The following is a 16,924-nucleotide window of genomic DNA, read 5'->3' as shown; positions in this document are numbered from 1 at the left end:
ATACTCGTCTAAACTAGGCAGGTTTTTAATTCCTTCCCTTTTTTGCGATGTTTCTTGAGCATTGCGCGAGCTTCCTCTAGCGCCGATCAAACTGAATACGTACCCTGTGTTACGATCGATCAGAAACTCGCGATTACACGAGCATACGGATAACTAAATCCCGATGATTCCGCTGGTTTTTCTTTCCTTATGGATCTCTGCTCGTCGAATTGAACGAATTTTTACTCTAAATGCTGTCAATCGTGTTCGTGTTTATTTCTAATTAACAACGATCATCATCGTTGCAACCGTCGATGTATCGCAATCAAAAGTCATCAATGGCGTTAAAGAACGGATTTTTATTCTAAATACTGTCATATCGTGTTCTCCGTGCCTATTTCTAATTAACAACGATCATCATCGTTGCAACCGTCGATGTATCGCAATCAAAAGTCATCAATGGCGTTAAAGAACGGATTTTTATTCTAAATACTGTCATATCGTGTTCTCCGTGCCTATTTCTAATTAACAACGATCACCATCGTTGCAACCGTGCATGTATCGCAATCAAAAGTCAACAATTGCGTTAAAGAACGGATTTTTATTCTAAATATTGTCATATCGTGTTCTCCGTGCCTATTTCTAATTAACAACGATCATCATCGTTGCAATCGGCCATGTATCGCAATCAAAAGTCACCAATGGCGTTAAAGAACGGATTTTTATTCTAAATACTGTCATATCGTGTTCTCAGTGCCTATTTCTAATTAACAACGATCATCATCGTTGCAAGAACGGATCTTTATTCTAAATACTGTCATATCGTGTTCTCCGTGCCTATTTCTAATTAACAACGATCATCATCGTTGCAATCGTCCATGTATCGCAATCAAAAGTCACCAATGGCGTTAAAGAACGGATTTGTTCAATCTTTATTTCAATTTCTATTTCTACTCGAAGGAATAATTCACCTGGCGTCGTTTGTATCATTTACAGGTAATCGAATATTCGAAAGGCGTGCCAAAAAGGTGCGGAATTGTAGTAAATCTGAAGCACCGTTGTATTCTTGATCTCTTCAGCGTGCCAACTGAGCCGTAAGCTAGGAAGTAGATTAATGTCGGCCGCGAAAAAGTTTCGGTTAATTATAGTGATGCCGCCGCGCAAAGAAGAGACAGTTTGTCCGAGATGCGTCGTTATCAGCGATCTTTTCGCCGTCTTAGATTAATTACCAGCTCATCTTCTACTAAACTGTTCTCCGTGCATTTTGCACCAGCTTAGTGAAATTACCCGGTGCCTCTTGGTACCTTCGTCACCTACCTGTCACTTACCATTTTCGGGCTGTCATCCTCGACATCGCAGGATCTTGATAGTACAACGAGAGGAGTAGAAACAACTGCCGGTTTAACTTGAAGGAAAATATATATTTCCCAATGACAAAAGTTGCATTCCATAAAAAAGCATGGCAGAGGACTATAGTTGCACGATCGCGGTCACGATCGCGCAGATTGATCCGTTAAATAATATCGATAACGTCCCGGGACAACTCGTCACGGGACCCCATTAACGTTGGCCAGGGCTTAGACGGTTCTTCCTTAACGATTATACCATTAAATCTACGCAAAGATCGAACAAACGTACAAAAACAACGGGCTAAAGGACTAAACGAATATTCGCAGTTCGCAGGAGTAACAGGTGCAAATTTTTCTCGTTAAAGTTCCGTGGTATCTCACAGTCCGTTACAAATATAACAAACATACAATCGCTTTCCGTTATGGCACTCGAAAAAAGGCACTCTTGGCAAATGACGATAAAAATACATAATACTGGTGGAGATGATATACCGTTTTCGCCTTGCGCCAACTGCACACGTATTTATTCATATCCTCCTCGTCTTGTGTCTCGTCCTTGCTCTCACAGTCACTCGTAACTCCGATCTTCCTCCTTGATCACACGTCGCTTACGTATTAATCGTTACATAGTATACCCTTACCCTAATCGCGTGCATCCACTAGGTAAACCACGACCAGCAGTCTTTTCACTCGCGTTTCGTTCGATCAACAACACCCTATTAATCGCGTGCAATTCAATTACAGGGACTTGCCGGCTGACTGTTCGTTGCCGAGGATTGCATCATGATGGACTGCACAGTGAGGACAGGCGACGTGGTCGCCACGGGGGTCACGCTGTCCGAATGGTGATGATGATGATGGTGGTACAGAGCCGACGCGTAATACTGCTGATGGTGGTGATGATGGTGGTGCGGATGATGGTAACCGCTGGTCTCCTCGTTGTTGTTGTTGCTGGCAGCGTTGTCGTTGCTCTGGTGATGATGATGGTGACCGTGGTGGTGATTATTGTTGACAGTGGCGCAGAGGGGCGAGGTCGGCGACGGGGACGACTGGGGATTCGTGAGGTTGCAACCGGAGGCGAGGATGTCGTGGACCGTGTGAGGGCTAGGCCACTGTAAGCCAGCGGAAGCGGACGTCTGATGGCCGACACCGGCGTGAATCGTGGTCGGAGAGGACGGCGACAGCTTGCCCGGCGTCGTCGGCCCAACTGGAAACGCACCGGTACCAAATTGGTAGGGAGAGGATCGTTCGAATTCGATTATTCAGCGCTCGTATCAGGATGGAAGAAAGAGACGCGACTGTTGCCTGATATCCCGCGAGCTCGCTGCTAAAACTGAACGCGCAAGTTGCGCTGATGGAGAACAAATTTTTCTTTTTAGACGGGCTCTCCGCCGTTCTGAGACACGAGCAGAGAGTAGAGGAGGTGCACGTCTACTGTTCTTCCACCAATGCGTCACGTACCGGGCTCGGTAGGTTGGCGTTTCGAGCGAGAACTTCGCTTTACTTACGCTAGGTACAGAGATCTAGGAGTCTAGCAGTGGAACGGTAAAGGAGTTTCGAATACCGTCGCATTCACGATCAAAATTACGTTCTCCTGTCACGGTACTCTGGAACGATAGTCTCTGAAACGAAGGAAATCTCACCGACCATTCGTGATGTCGAACGCTGACGGAGAACGCGGTCGAAGGCCGCGGAAAGTTCTCGCTCGAAGAAGAAGAAGAACAAGACGCGGGATCGTGGAAGCTACCAACCTTGATGATGATGATGATGGTGATGATGCGTTACAGCGGGCGGCGGCGTGGCGTGATAGGGCGTCGGCGGATACGGGACAGGACAGAGCGCGGCTCCAGCCGCGGCCGCGGCCGCGTACAAATGATGATGATGGTGATGATGCGCCGGATGATGGGGATGATGATGAATCGCGGTTGCAGCGCCGACCTTGTTCCTCAGTATCCTCGAGATGCTGCTCACCGATGGCACATTGTACTTGTCGCACACGCCGTCAGACAGCAAGCGGTCTCTGATCTCCCAAGCGAAGATCCCCGGATCCTTGAGCTTCAGTTGCTTGATGTACTGCACCACTTTCGGGGTGGTCACCCGGGGTTTACTGCCACCGATCGCGCCAGGCAGTATGCTGCCTGTCTCGTGGTACCGGGCCAAGATCTTGCTGACACAACCATGGCTGACCCGCAGCTGCCGCGAGATGTCGCACGGCCTGATGCCCAGCTGTGCAAGCTCCACTATTCGCAACCTGACCGCGTTCGGCAAAGGTCGACCGTTCACGAACACACCACCCAATTGGTTCACTTCGCCGTACTGTTGCTGCTGCTGTTGCTGATGGGGTTGCTGCTGCTGCTGCTGCTGCTGATCTGCAGCACCGAGTTCGCTCGCGTTACTCTCTGTCCGTGAAGAATGGCGAAGGATGGATTAGGCTTTGGTATTAGCGTTAGCCGAAGAGTTAGCCGAGGAACCAGTCGAGGAAGAAAAATCGAGCGGCCCCGCTTTGAACCCGGTTTTTTCCCTCTTTTTTTCACACACGGTAGTCGATCACGGGGTACCTAACTCCCCGGGGTCCATAAAAATCTTAATAAATTTCCGTCGCACTCGGCCCTCCATTTCGGACACGTGACACCGCGTTGCCCGTGGTTCGGCGATAAAAGCAACGAGATATTGATTTATAAAATTCCCGCGGGTTCGAGGTTGGAACGCGAAACGAACGGGCAATCTCGCGTCGATCCGAGCCACGGCTGCTGTATAACGCGACGATAATATACTTCGCGTAGGGACTTACACCTGGCGCTAGGGTTCGCTTTAATGAGATGCAGATGTATGTCGTTGGCTCGCTGTTGCCCGGCCGAGTTTGTCCGTAACAACCCTTAATTAGCGAAGCAATGCCCTAGCAATTGCCTCTAACTGCGTTCCAAAGCCACCTAAATTCCGTAAGCAAAGACAACAACCCGTTACGAGAATAATAAGAGGGCTATCTTTAACCCGGGTGCAGTGCTCGCGTGTTCCAGCGCCTCGCGGCAAGCGCGTTAATTTTCCATTGTCGGGGAAACCGAGGAAGTTGCGGACAACGTTCGAAATAGAACGGGAGGATTCGATACAAAATTTACGATCCTCCTAGAGACAGACGTTCCTCCGAATACCACTGTCTTCCATCCTGCGAGACGGATGACTCGCGTGCAAAAAGCCTTAATGCGTTAACATCTCGCAGGTTCTTTGATGTCGAGGAAGAATCGAGGCCTGTCTGTTCCTTTTGTACCTATTCGAAGAGGCACGGAGTGGAAATAGAGAGGTGAACGGATATCCGCGAAGGAAGTGCGAAGTCGTATCCGAGGAACGCGCGAGGACTTTCCTGGCCGAGAAAGGGGGGAAATTTATGTGGCCCTCCCCTTTCTCCCTTCGGTTACGTCTTACTGCTTTCCACTCCCTTCCCGTCGTCCCTCTGTTCTACGCCCCGGGCCGACGTACGCGTTACGCAGAAGAGGAATAAATAAGAAAACCGCGGCGGAAAGGAGGGCCCTACGAGGCCTCCGTGATTCCTGGAAGAAGAGTTTCGTCGGCGACGCCGCCGAGCGTAGAGACGCGTTTTTGCGCAGGCCAGCGGCCACCATTTTTTTCTCCGTCCCCTTTTCCGACATCCCCTCGATCTCCCCGTAATGGCGGCTTCTTGGCAGAGGCGCGAAACACGCGCCCTTTCCGCCACATTTCAGCCATCAACGGTATACATCGACGGTGCGCGAGCAAAGTCCTCTTTGAACTCGAAATAATTCCTCCATCTCTGCTTTTTCCCCGCCGCGGTTCCTTTCTCCACGGTCTCAAAATCAAAATGGCTTCCACTAGAGGAATCGGTATACCGGATATTCTTAGATTCTTCGTTGTTCCTCCTGTAAACGCGTATTTGTACGATCGTCATCGAGCTGTCCACGGTTGACCGGTTTGAGAAATGATTGCTGCGAGGCTGAAGGCGGTAATCCGAAAATGGCGCGGGTGAACGAGAGGTTTGGTTTTTAATCGAAAGACAAACGACGAGGCGGTTTCCCGAGAATCACCCCGGTAAAAGGAACGGGTTTTTCAGCGGATCGCCGATTCGTGGAACGACCCCGACGTGGCCCGTTAAACTCCAACGATTTGGACTTAATGACCCGCGTTACATTAAAGCCCCGTCTTTTTGCCGGCGAACCGTTCGATCGCGAGGGAGTAGCGCGCGCTCGTTAAACGGAAGACAAGCCCCGTGGTTTATGCGCGCCTCTTGGTCGGCTCTCTTATATAGGTGAGTAATTAATGAGGGGATAAACCGCTCGCCTGATAGATTTATAATTACAACGAATATCCTGGCTTTCCAGTGGCATTTGTCTCGCGCGTTACTCCCGCGAAACTGTCCTCACCTCGTGAATCGAAGTAACACGCGTAATAGAATCGTAGAAATTCGCGTCGGGGTTACAAAGCGCTTCAAAGGGGAGATTTGTGGTTGCGAAACGTAGTAGGCCGCTTTGAACAATTATTATCTCTGTGCTTCTCCGCTCTGTGTGCAGGTGTTGCCGCACTTCGCGTCCAACCGAGTGGCCCTTTTTACGACGTATCCCAGAGCAAATATTTTTCCTGTCCCCTGGACATTAATCTTCGGGGCCTTAAAGGACCCGGAGCTCCGGTAACCCAATAAGGGTCGGCGATAAATTCTCGGCGATATAGCCTTCTCTGTAAATCGGCCGACGTATAAACTCGTCCGATAACAGCAACGAAAACACGTCGATGAAAGGAGTGGAATAGAAATCGGATAAGACGAAGCACGGCAAGGATGTCAGGAAGATCCTCCTCCCGGTGCGTAGCACGTGTGCGCGTGCACTGTGTGCAGCCTGGCCCGCGATGGATACGTGTATTACACGCGTGTAAACTGACTACACGCGTCGGGCCCTTTGATCTCGGTCATTCATCACCGCGGAGCGGAGAAAAAGTCTAATAATATTGCTCGCACCGCGACGTTCACGCGCGTGTGCGCGCGTGAAATGGCCAGATCGCCGGTTCCACGCGACGATTCGCAGACGTATGCGTCCACTCGATCTTCCGGCCACGATTTATTCCTCCTCGATCCGCGGGATCCGAGAAATTCGAGCGATTCCTCGCGCGGACGCGGAGCGGCCCGAGGGGGGCGCGGGGGGCAAGGAACGGCGCGCGAATTTCGGGCGAAACAACGGGTGCTTTATCGTCCCGTTGGTGAACAGACGAATTTACCACAATCGCGGGTTATGCTAGGCAAACGATGGACGTCGACGTCACGCTGCTGATCGAGATTGATAGCACGTGTCTAGCCGGTAATTGATAACGTCCAACCGTGACACGGCATTCCGTGGCTGCTGCGAGTGTTTGGCAGGCTGAATGGTCGATTCATCCGAATCGTCTTTGGCGAAAGGTACTACATTGTGCTAACATAATCGTCATACGCGAAACACGCAATCCCCGGGTATCTATACTATCTGTTCGCTGTCATGCTTCATTCCGCGCAGGAATCCGTAGAGCAGAGTTATTCGAGTAAACGATCCCCGGATTGCATCTCGAGGGACGCACGTGTATTTCCGCGCAGGAATTAAGAAGAGGACGATAAAAAGCGCGGAGCCGTGGCAGAGGGTAGGGGGATCGGCTAATTTGGTGGCTGGAAATTTGCGAAAACGATACCGGGGCAGGCGGAACAAATTGTCGCGGATAAAAGGACGAGCAAAAATCGGCCGGGTATAAGTAGAAAAGTTGAACGGCGAACGCGCGAGTCCGTGATGTGGGCGTGCACCGGACGAGTGATGGATGTCAGTGTCACCCTCGAAAACACGTGTTCCGCTTACATAGATGCCCGAAACGCGACCAGTGTTTGTCTACCATTCTCACTCGCTAATTATCGACCCCTCTGCTGCTCCCCTTTGTCGGCCACCGCTCCTCTTTTATAGAAACGGGGTCTTCGTTTAATTTCCGCGCGGGCCAGGCCAAGCACATGTCACTGATTAGCCTGTCCCGAAGCGGTGTCGGGGATTAAAGCTTCTTAATTTTCCAGCGGGGGGGACAAGTTGAAACGATCTGCACGAAATTCTGGCTCGAAACGCGGGCTCGCTGTTGCTTTCGTTAATTAAATCAGCGAAAGGGTGGTTAACGAGATGGAGTCGCGCAGGCAGTTAGGATCCGCGAGAACGTTCCACGGAATGGAGGATATTTTGAAAGGTCGTGAATCTTGGTATTTAGACGGAATACTTAGCGCTAGACTGGACCGATGCACGAGCATAGATTTATAACACGTGTATCTGCAGGTTGAAAATAGTTCTGTCATGTTTCATCATTATTTCCAGGGGCCTCATAACCTGGGCACCGGCCAAATCTCCCTGTCAAAGCGAAAAGATTCTCGATAATTCGAACCGCCGTTCGCGGCTAGGCTGAAAACCACCAGTCCCCGATCGAATCCGGTTATCGCGTTTGATCCGAGAATGGAGATGATATTGAGATGCAAGTGTGGTCGTAAATTATTCCGCGTTATCTCGCGTTAATTTTACACTGCGGATTTATTTTTCGCCGGCCGTGGAACAAAAACTCGTCGGACCCCGGCACCCGAAGAACGAATATAACATTTTTTCATTGATTAGCGGATGGTCTATTTATAAGCGTGAAATTTATGCAATTCCTTGCAAGAAGGAAATTAATTATACGCTAATCGCGGTACATTTTTCACGATAACCGTCTGACCTCGTCGAACATAGTTTCATCATAGCTACGCGGATTTCCAGACGCGTCTCTGTCGAGCGAACGAGTTGCAATGATTTTCAATCACGTTCGCCGATCCCTCCGTTACTAAAACGATTAATTTCCTATACGAACCGTCCCACGATTTCGTCGGGCCCACGCTTCTTTCGAAAGTCACTTCACGCCGCGGTTTACGCTCCTCGTAAACGTCCACCCACCGACCTCCTCCGAACTTAGCGCCTGGTTTTCAACCACGGTTGTCAACTCTGGGTCGGTCCATCCCGTTTGATTATTTAACTCCGAGACATTCGAAACGGGATCTTTTAATCGCGAGTTAAACCGTCATCCTAAAGTGTCTCGTCTTTTCAACCAGTTACTTATTTACTCGAGAACCGTTTAGCAAGTCGGATTGCAAGGTTTCCCGCGCGATTCTTACCCGTTTTCCCTTTCCTCCGGAACAGAGAGAGAGAAAGAGAGAGAGAGAGAGAGAGAGCGTACCTTTCTTCGTGCAACCTAAAATACACCCGTGCAAAATTTATCTCGCACACGCGTGTGCGTGAGCTCGGCTCACATCTGGAATACGCGATGACAGTGGGACCGAAATATATTCGATCGACGAACAAAAAAAGGGCTCCGGCGAAAGTTACGTTCCCTTTTTTCCCCTATATCCCTTAGACGTGGCTGAGATCCTAAGTTGAACAAATAACGCTCTTTTCTACGTCGTCCTTTTCAAAAAACAACGAATTATCTCTCTCTCGAAAAATTAATAATCGTTGACAGCTCTGTTCGGTGTCAATAGAATAGCAAGCGTACACGATAGTTGAGCGAATTTGCCAGAAAATCTGTCCACTTGCGGCAGAATATCGAGTCAAGTTCCCCCTAGAGTATACCGCGAAGATGAATACCGAAGTAAACGAACAGCGAGCCATAATTGAAAGCATGTTCTGTGCCGAGACGAAAATTGCTACTCGACGCCGAACGCTATAGAGTCGCGACAGGTTTTTGGGATGGGCTATTAGAAGAATCCCCTGTGGCGGATCGCCAGAGTCTTGAATCACGAGACGGGTATGCAAAACTTCGCGTCCAAATCGTGCAAGTAATAACTTGTCAACGATACATCTCTGCATCGTTTCGCCTTACGATCGTTGTTTGTGCACCGCTCTGCGCCATATCTAACAGTCCATACGATACGTTCCACCTTGCCACGCTTTCATCGCCAAATCACGGTGCACGCCACATTTCCGTGTACTTTATATCGGTCATAGCACCCTTCTATTGGTATGGTTCAAACGTTTTTCCGTTCTGCGCTAGCGATTTTGGGCGGATTTACAACCGAATTGTCGAGGAGACTGTGTTGGCATTGTAACACTGTTGCAATTTTCTTCTACCGGTGTGCATGTGTACACTGATACAATGTATATGGTATACATACAATGTATGACTATGATTCCAAAGTGGTGTCACTGGCATTTGCCCGATAGTTTTCGCATGACACCAACGTGGTGCCACCGGACGGCATAGTGTTAACCCTTTGCACTCGAGGATTATTTCGTTACAGGAAAAAAGTAATTCGAAGACTTTCTGCCACATAAAGTCGACGATAATTTTAAAACGATAAATAAGAAATCGTACAGGAATTAAGACGCAGAATTATTTTACTTTGATATTCCACGCATCGTTAGGTAATTGTAAATTTGATATATTAATTAATATCCATCGTTGGAATTTGATTAAATGGTGACTGAGAGGCGCCTCTCGAGTGCAAAGGGTTAATAATCCTCAATCCGACGTCGTTTCGTGAACAAAATACAACCGACTGGATAACGAAGACGCATCGAAGCGTTGCCCAACGGACCCACAAAAAACGATATCGTTGCTTACGTCCCTGGTAATCTACGATTACGTAGTCCTCGTGATATGGCTTAAATTAGGTGCTAGGTTTGCTAGGAATTTAGCAGATGATCATTCGAATGTTTCGATGAGATGCGACTTGCTCATTGTTTCCCGGGAGTAATTAAATATTTCAAAGTCCACTGGAAGAGATCAAACGAGGGACGAGTTTTGGAAACATTCGAAGGGAACGAGAGGCCTACCGGAATTGGTAATTTGTAGCCAAATTTGCTCCAAGTTCAGCCAGAGTCAGCAAATACAGCGGACTCCTCAATTAGCTGTAAAGAGACTTTTGAACCTTCAGAGGACCGAAATCGTTTAAAACATCCCTCGGAGGAAGTCGCGGACAGACATGTCTAGGTAGCCCGGGAGAACTGCAGAAGCTACTGCGAGTATTTAAACAGTCCTTTGTCAACTGGACCCTTTAAAAGGCTTCCTTGTTTAACTAGAACAAACTCTACTAATTGAACGCTAATGAATCTGTAACCACGCGTTTCCTGGCCACTGTCAATAGCCAGAAGAAGTTCCTGGTATCTTTCATAGGGAATAATCTGATCACACGGTCCTTAAGCTTGATCCAACCTCTCCTCACCTGCATTGATATCTCCTTGGAATCGAAGCTCGATTAATCGAAGAATTAAAGCGCAATTGGAGAAAATTAAAGCGCATGCTCGAACAGGACGTAGCCAAATCGGTAATGCGTAATTCGGGATCACCCAGTGCATGATTCGCTCAATTATTCCCCACCGATAGCACCGTACGCATTACGAGCATTGTCAAGCGCGATTGATGAATTTCCACATTCGCAGATAGCCTCGTGAAACTTCTCTCGATCGTGCAAAATAACGTTTAACGGTTAATCGTTCGTTACGGAGTGTCGTGACAAATTTTTATTGTCCACCGTATCTCTCCCACGTATACACCCGATCTGGAGGACTACGTTCGGGAGATGGCCTTATCTACGGAATACGTTTCCAATGTATCGCGTTACATATCGAGGTCTTGAACCGTACATGTGGCTGCGGGTGTATTGGTGTCAATGACTTCGAAGATTGTCAACGTCATTGGAGAAAAAAACGGGGACTGATAACGCAGGCGTTTTAAACCGCGGACACCGCCGAGGCTACCATCGGTCCTCTTCACGGCCACTCTGCGAACATTCACGGATTTACCCTGGATCCCCGATTTGCAATGGATTTGTTAATTAGCCACGCGATTTTCAATAGGTTTGTTAATTACCCACGCGATTCGCAATGGGTTCATTAATTAGCCACGATTCTAGTCATCCCTAAGCGAAGTCTCCAATGGTAATTACTCAAAATTTTTCGCCAACCCGGTAGATTTTTGAGAATTTCTCTGGTCACAGAATGGAAGAATTCCTCGAGTGGTTCCCTCGCGATTTTCCATAGGTTTATTAATTAGCCACGATTCTAGTCACCCTAAGCGAACTCTACAAAGGTAATTAGCCCAAATTTTTCGCCAACCCGGTAGATTTTTGAGAATTTCTCTGGTCACAGAATGGAAGAGTTCCTCGAGTGGTTCCCTCGCGATTTTCCATAGGTTTATTAATTAACCACGATTCTAGTCACCCTAAGCGAACTCTACAAAGGTAATTAGCCCAAATTTTTCGCCAACCCGGTAGATTTTTGAGAATTTCTCTGGTCACAGAATGGAAGAATTCCTCGAGTAATTCTCTCGCGATTTTATATGGATTTATTAATTACCCACGATTTCAGCCATCCCTAGACGAAGCCTCCAATAGTAATTAGTCCAAATTTTTCGCCAACCCGGTAGATTTTTGAGAATTTCTCTGGTCACAGAATGTAAGAATTCCTGGAGTAATTTTCTCACGATTTTATATGGATTTATTAATTAGCCACGATTGTAGTCATCCCTAAGCGAAGTCTCCAATGATAATTAGCCCAAATTTTTCGCCAACCCGGTAGATTTTTGAGAGTTTCTCTGGTCACAGAATGGAAGAATTCCTCGAGTAATTTTCTCGCGATTTTATTTGGATTTATTAATTACCCACGATTTCAGCCATCCCTAGGCGAAGCCTCGAATGGTAATTAGCCCAAATTTTTCGCCAACCCGGTAGATTTTTGAGAGTTTCTGTGGTCACAGAATGGAACAGTTCCTCGAGTGGTTCCCTCGCAATTTTCAATGGGTTTATTAATTAGCCACGATTCTAGTCATCCCTAAGCAGAGTCTCCAATGGTAATTAGCCCAAATTTTTCGCCAACCCGGTAGATTTTTGAGAGTTTCTCTGATCACAGCGTGAAAGAGTCTCCCAAGAGGTTCCCCCGCGATTAATCTCGATTGGAAAAACAGTCGCGTGTTTCCAATATGGAGAGATCGGTCTTGCCGCGAGGGTAACGATAGATCTAGGTCGTAGCGTGAAGCATCATCGAGATTTATGATCCTGCGTTACCAAAATCTAGGTCATCGTGCACTCGTTTCAGTATCGTTGCTTGTAAATGTCAAGCCTCGACTATCGACTTCTGTTTCTCGTTCGGCAGCCTTTTGTCCCAGGAGCCAACACCTCTCTGTCCATCCGAGAGACTTCTTCGAGGACGAGGATGGGATTGATCGATGAGGATGATTCGGGGCCGTGGAAACAACGTGAGGCCTCGATAACGCGCATGACACCGAGCTATCCGTATTTCCAAAGATCTCGGTGGTAACAGAAATACGCAGTTGGCTGGACGTTTCCCGGTATCTGGTGGCATAGATCACGCTCCCCGAGGAGCGTCTGCGAAACAGTCTCGTTAGAACGGTCCACTTCGATATTCGTCAAGCGAGGAAACGTCGCTGACATAATTATTAAACACCGATCCGTTCGTTGTACGCTTCGTGACCACGACCAGCCTCGTATACGACGGCTGCTCGGCTGTTTCAGAAAGAGAGGAAAAAGAACGATCGAAAGCAGGGCGATAAGGAACCGGGAGGGCATCCGGGACCCAGCAAGGTCAGAGGTTGCTGGAGAAATGAGTACAGTATACTTTCTATGAATGGAACGACTCGTATTCACTCGCGCGCCAATTATTTCACCGTTTTGGCGATGGTTCCTCCATTTCGCGAAATTTTTCAATTCCATCGAATATGTGACAGAGTTTGCGCGACGGTGAAGAATGGTCGCTGAAAGTTTCAGCGGTCAATGGAGGATCGTGGAACGATCGAGTGTTGCTTTTCGAGGCCTAAGTCGGTTGTTCAACAGAAGAGATTCGGGTATACTGGAACGACCGTGGCGCTAATTATTTCACCGTTTTGACAATTATACGCCATTTTGTGAAACTTTTCGCTTCCATGGACGCAAATATTTGACAGGGTTTGCGCGACGGTGAAGAATAGTCTCTGGAAGTTTCGTCGGGCAATGAAGGATCGTGAAACGATCGACTGTTACTCTTGGAGGCCTAAGACAATCGTTCTTCGACAGAAGAGATACACTAAGCGACCGCGACGCAAATTATTTCACCGTTTTGACAATTATTCCACCATTTTGTGAAACTTTTCGCTTCCATGGACGCAAATATTTGACAGGGTTTGCGCGACGATGAAGAATAGTCTTTGGAAGTTTCCTCGGGCAATGGAGGATCGTGAAACGATCGACTGTTACTCTTCGAGGCTTAAGACAATCGTTCTTCGACAGAAGAGATACACTAAACAACCGCGACGCGAATTATTTCAGCGTTTTGACAACAGTTCCTCCTCCGTTTCACGGAATTTTTCGCTCCCACAGATGCAAATATTTGACAAGGTTTGCGCGACGGTGAAGAATAGTCTTTGGAAGTTTCGTCGGGCAATGGAGGATCGTAGAACGATCGAATGTTACTCTTCGAGGCCTGAGACAATCGTTCTTCGACAGAAAAGATACACTAAGCGACCGCGACGCAAATTATTTCACCGTTTTGACAATTATTCCACCATTTTGTGAAACTTTTCGCTTCCATGGACGCAAATATTTGACAGGGTTTGCGCGACGGTGAAGAATAGTCTCTGGAAGTTTCGTCGGGCAATGGAGGATCGTAGAACGATCAAATGTTGCTCTTCGGGCCCTAAGACAATTGTTCTTCGACAGAAGAGATATGCCAAGCGACCGCGAAAAGGCATCGGGAGAGATTCGGAGGAAAAGATGCACGGTGCTTAGGTGCGCTCGTATTGGTGGATAATTGCGGCAACCTATTTTATTATCGTCGGCGATTCGCGCGAAATTAATAAGTGGCGAGCGACGGCGCCACACCAAGATACACCCGAGCGTTACGTCTCATTTAATTATAAATTCAATTAGGTCGAAGTTGATTGACATGTGCATACACGTCGCGCGCCATCGAGATTCGATCTCTCATCTCGCGGAACGAGGCGATTCGGGGAGGAACGGGGGAACGTTCGAGGAGGAAAGAAATTCGTATCCGATCGGCGTCGGAACGCTTGCAAGAAGCTGTACACACGTTGGACGATACCGATTATTCAGCGTTACATCACGCTTTGAAATTCTGCCGCTGATAAGACGCGGATGGCCTCGTTAATTCGAAGGTTCGCGAGTGAAACTGTGAGCCCCGATTATTGGGGCAGAAGTATAACGAGAATGTAGCGAAAGAATTCTATGCAAACGACTGTGTAATATAACCCGATGTTGGATAAATTGGAAATGAATAAATGTTTCTCGAGTTTTAAGATCCAGCTGAAAGTAGCTCCTCGTCGACTGGTCCAACGACAACAAATCAATGTCCATCTCAACTTCTGCCGGCTTATCGAAAAGAAATTTAGAGGTATTACATAACATGGCTGGCATAATCGTGCATTATCGTCTGCGACGTAAATTACAGTCGGCTAGTTCCTCACCTAACACGATGGGATCCATCAGGAAGAGCAGCCTTGCAGCCGTCGGCTACATGCAACGCGGTTCCTCCAGTTCCTCTGCAGACTTCCCTCGATACGATTCTTCCTCTTTACCATCCACGTCGATCCCTGGATCTGATCAAACTCTCTGGACTTGTCTTACGAATATTTTCCAAAGTCCATCCAACGGAAACGTTATAGGAGTATATCCTCTGCACTCCTTTCACCGAGCACCACCTTGGGTCCTTTCGACCATCAACATCCCTGCCGTTTCACATTTTCTCCTCGGTGCGATGGGAACGATAGCATGAAAACGGCAACGACAGTAACTAGTGTCGCGTCGATGGAAACGCGTATAAGGCACTTCACTGATGCAACGAGCGGGAAATGGACGCAACGAGCGTGGACGACGCTGGATCGGAAAAGGCGCGTGAACCAGGTAAAAGGTGGAGAACACTGGAAGATCGGGCGGTAGCGAGCGTGATGGAAACGTTCCACGCCGCCTTCCTTCGCCGTCCTTCATTCACTCGCACCGAAGGGAGACACTGAAGGCGTACTCGCGGCTGTCGAGGGAAAAACGCGACAATTTGGCGCAAGAGTAAATAATGCGATGCAAGAGCGTGCAGAGTACCGTGTCCGTGTGCGCTCGTCCTGTAGAGGAAAGAGCGAGATAAGGGATAAGGGACGAGCGTGGGTGGGAGCGAGAAAGAGAGAAAGGGAGGACGCCGGGTCGCGGCTAGACGAGACGAAAAAAGAAGCACGGACACGGTCAATGGTGCGCGGCTCGCCCTTCGCTGCCTCACTGACTGGGGCGACAGATTTACCAGAGCAGAAATAAGAAATCTCTCCGGCTAGTAGCGTAGCCTTTAGAACGCGGCCCCCTGACTGCTCGCTGTGTGAGTCGGCTTCTTCCACGTACGTGTGATACACGCACGAATTAGCATAGAGAACGTATCTCGTGGCCGAATGCGTGTGAGTGAAAGGCGCACCCACCTACTTGTTTTAGCGTGCGCGATCGTGCATACTCGCTGCAATGAGAGGGAATAGGAGGATAGCGAAGATTCTGCGAGTGCGAGAGAGATAGAATATAGAGAAACGTTTCGATCCATGGAAAGCGAGTTGAACGAGGATGGAGATCGGAAAGGAGAGAGATATACGTAGAAAGATGCGAGAAGAAAGGGGATGGTAGATGAGAGGGCTGCAAGTGGTCGATCGACCAATCGGTGGCCGCTCACACTGAAGCTACGCGCACACGTCTGCGCATCCGTATGATCGGCACCGAGTATGCTGCGTAGTTGCGTTGTTTTGCGTGTGTACGTAAAAGGCACACTCGTGCGCACGCTCGACCAAGCACGATCAACAATCACGATGGAACTAGGAGGGAAAGTTGGCCACGCTTAAGAGGCGGAGTCACATTCGCACGGACCATTGGCGAGAGCAGTGCACCGTGAGCGAGCATGGTTTACGCCTCTTCATTGTACTCCCGCGTCGGGCGTTCATTGTCTTATTCTACTTCCTTAGTACCGTCAGTTTGGTTACCCTTTGGCTGAACTATGTTTGACATTTTCTACTTGTGAATTATCGTTGCGAACGGAAAAACGTTATATGAAATTTGGTAATTAATTTCTATGTGGTTAGGTTTCGCGTCTTGTTATGTATTTAATTTGCGTTCCCGTGTTTTCTCTTTTTATTAAGTATGCTATATAAAAAGTAATCTTTGTAATAAAGAAGAAAGAATAAGATCTCTTCTAGATTTTTCGTAATCTTATTTTCAATATGAGCAATTTGATTTTGAATTTTGGTATAAATGACTGATCGATGATAAGTGAAGAATCTCTGCGAGTAATGCGATTCTTTACTTTACATCGTACCGACATCTACCTTGATTTTAGGAAAGCGTATACTTCTGTGCAAAATGGAAGTTACGATGCATCGATTATATATCCTTTCGAACTATGAAAACTATTGGTCGTCTACGGTTATAAGAGAATCGACTAATCAGAGGGCAGTTTGTAACATGTAGAAGGTATAGATCAGTGGTTATCAATTATTTAATATAGGTTTTGAGAGACACTGACTTGACATAACGCTATGCAATTGAAGCCAGAAGACAGGCAGTGACATTTTCTGTATTTTCGATGTATTTA

The 16,924-nt window shown here is 47.8% G+C and overlaps 1 protein-coding gene across 1 annotated transcript; it reads right to left on the bottom strand.

Annotated features, from left to right (window-relative positions):
• Nucleotides 1-1,554: 1,554 nt before the first annotated feature.
• LOC108556006 (paired box protein Pax-1) lies at nt 1,555-14,809 on the bottom strand. Its single transcript, XM_017911910.1, has 3 exons — nt 14,781-14,809; nt 3,080-3,727; nt 1,555-2,535 (listed from the first exon to the last, which is right to left on the bottom strand). Exons 1-3 carry the CDS (start codon nt 14,797-14,799, stop codon nt 2,063-2,065), a joined length of 1,140 nt encoding a protein of 379 aa, XP_017767399.1. The 5' UTR covers nt 14,800-14,809; the 3' UTR covers nt 1,555-2,062.
• Between the last annotated feature and the right edge of the window lie 2,115 nt (nt 14,810-16,924).

Source organism: Eufriesea mexicana, unplaced genomic scaffold (assembly GCF_001483705.2).
Source record: "Eufriesea mexicana isolate 0111107269 unplaced genomic scaffold, ASM148370v2 scaffold294, whole genome shotgun sequence".
In the NCBI taxonomy this organism is placed as follows: domain Eukaryota; kingdom Metazoa; phylum Arthropoda; class Insecta; order Hymenoptera; family Apidae; genus Eufriesea; species Eufriesea mexicana.
This window is presented reverse-complemented; position numbering and strand designations above follow the sequence as displayed.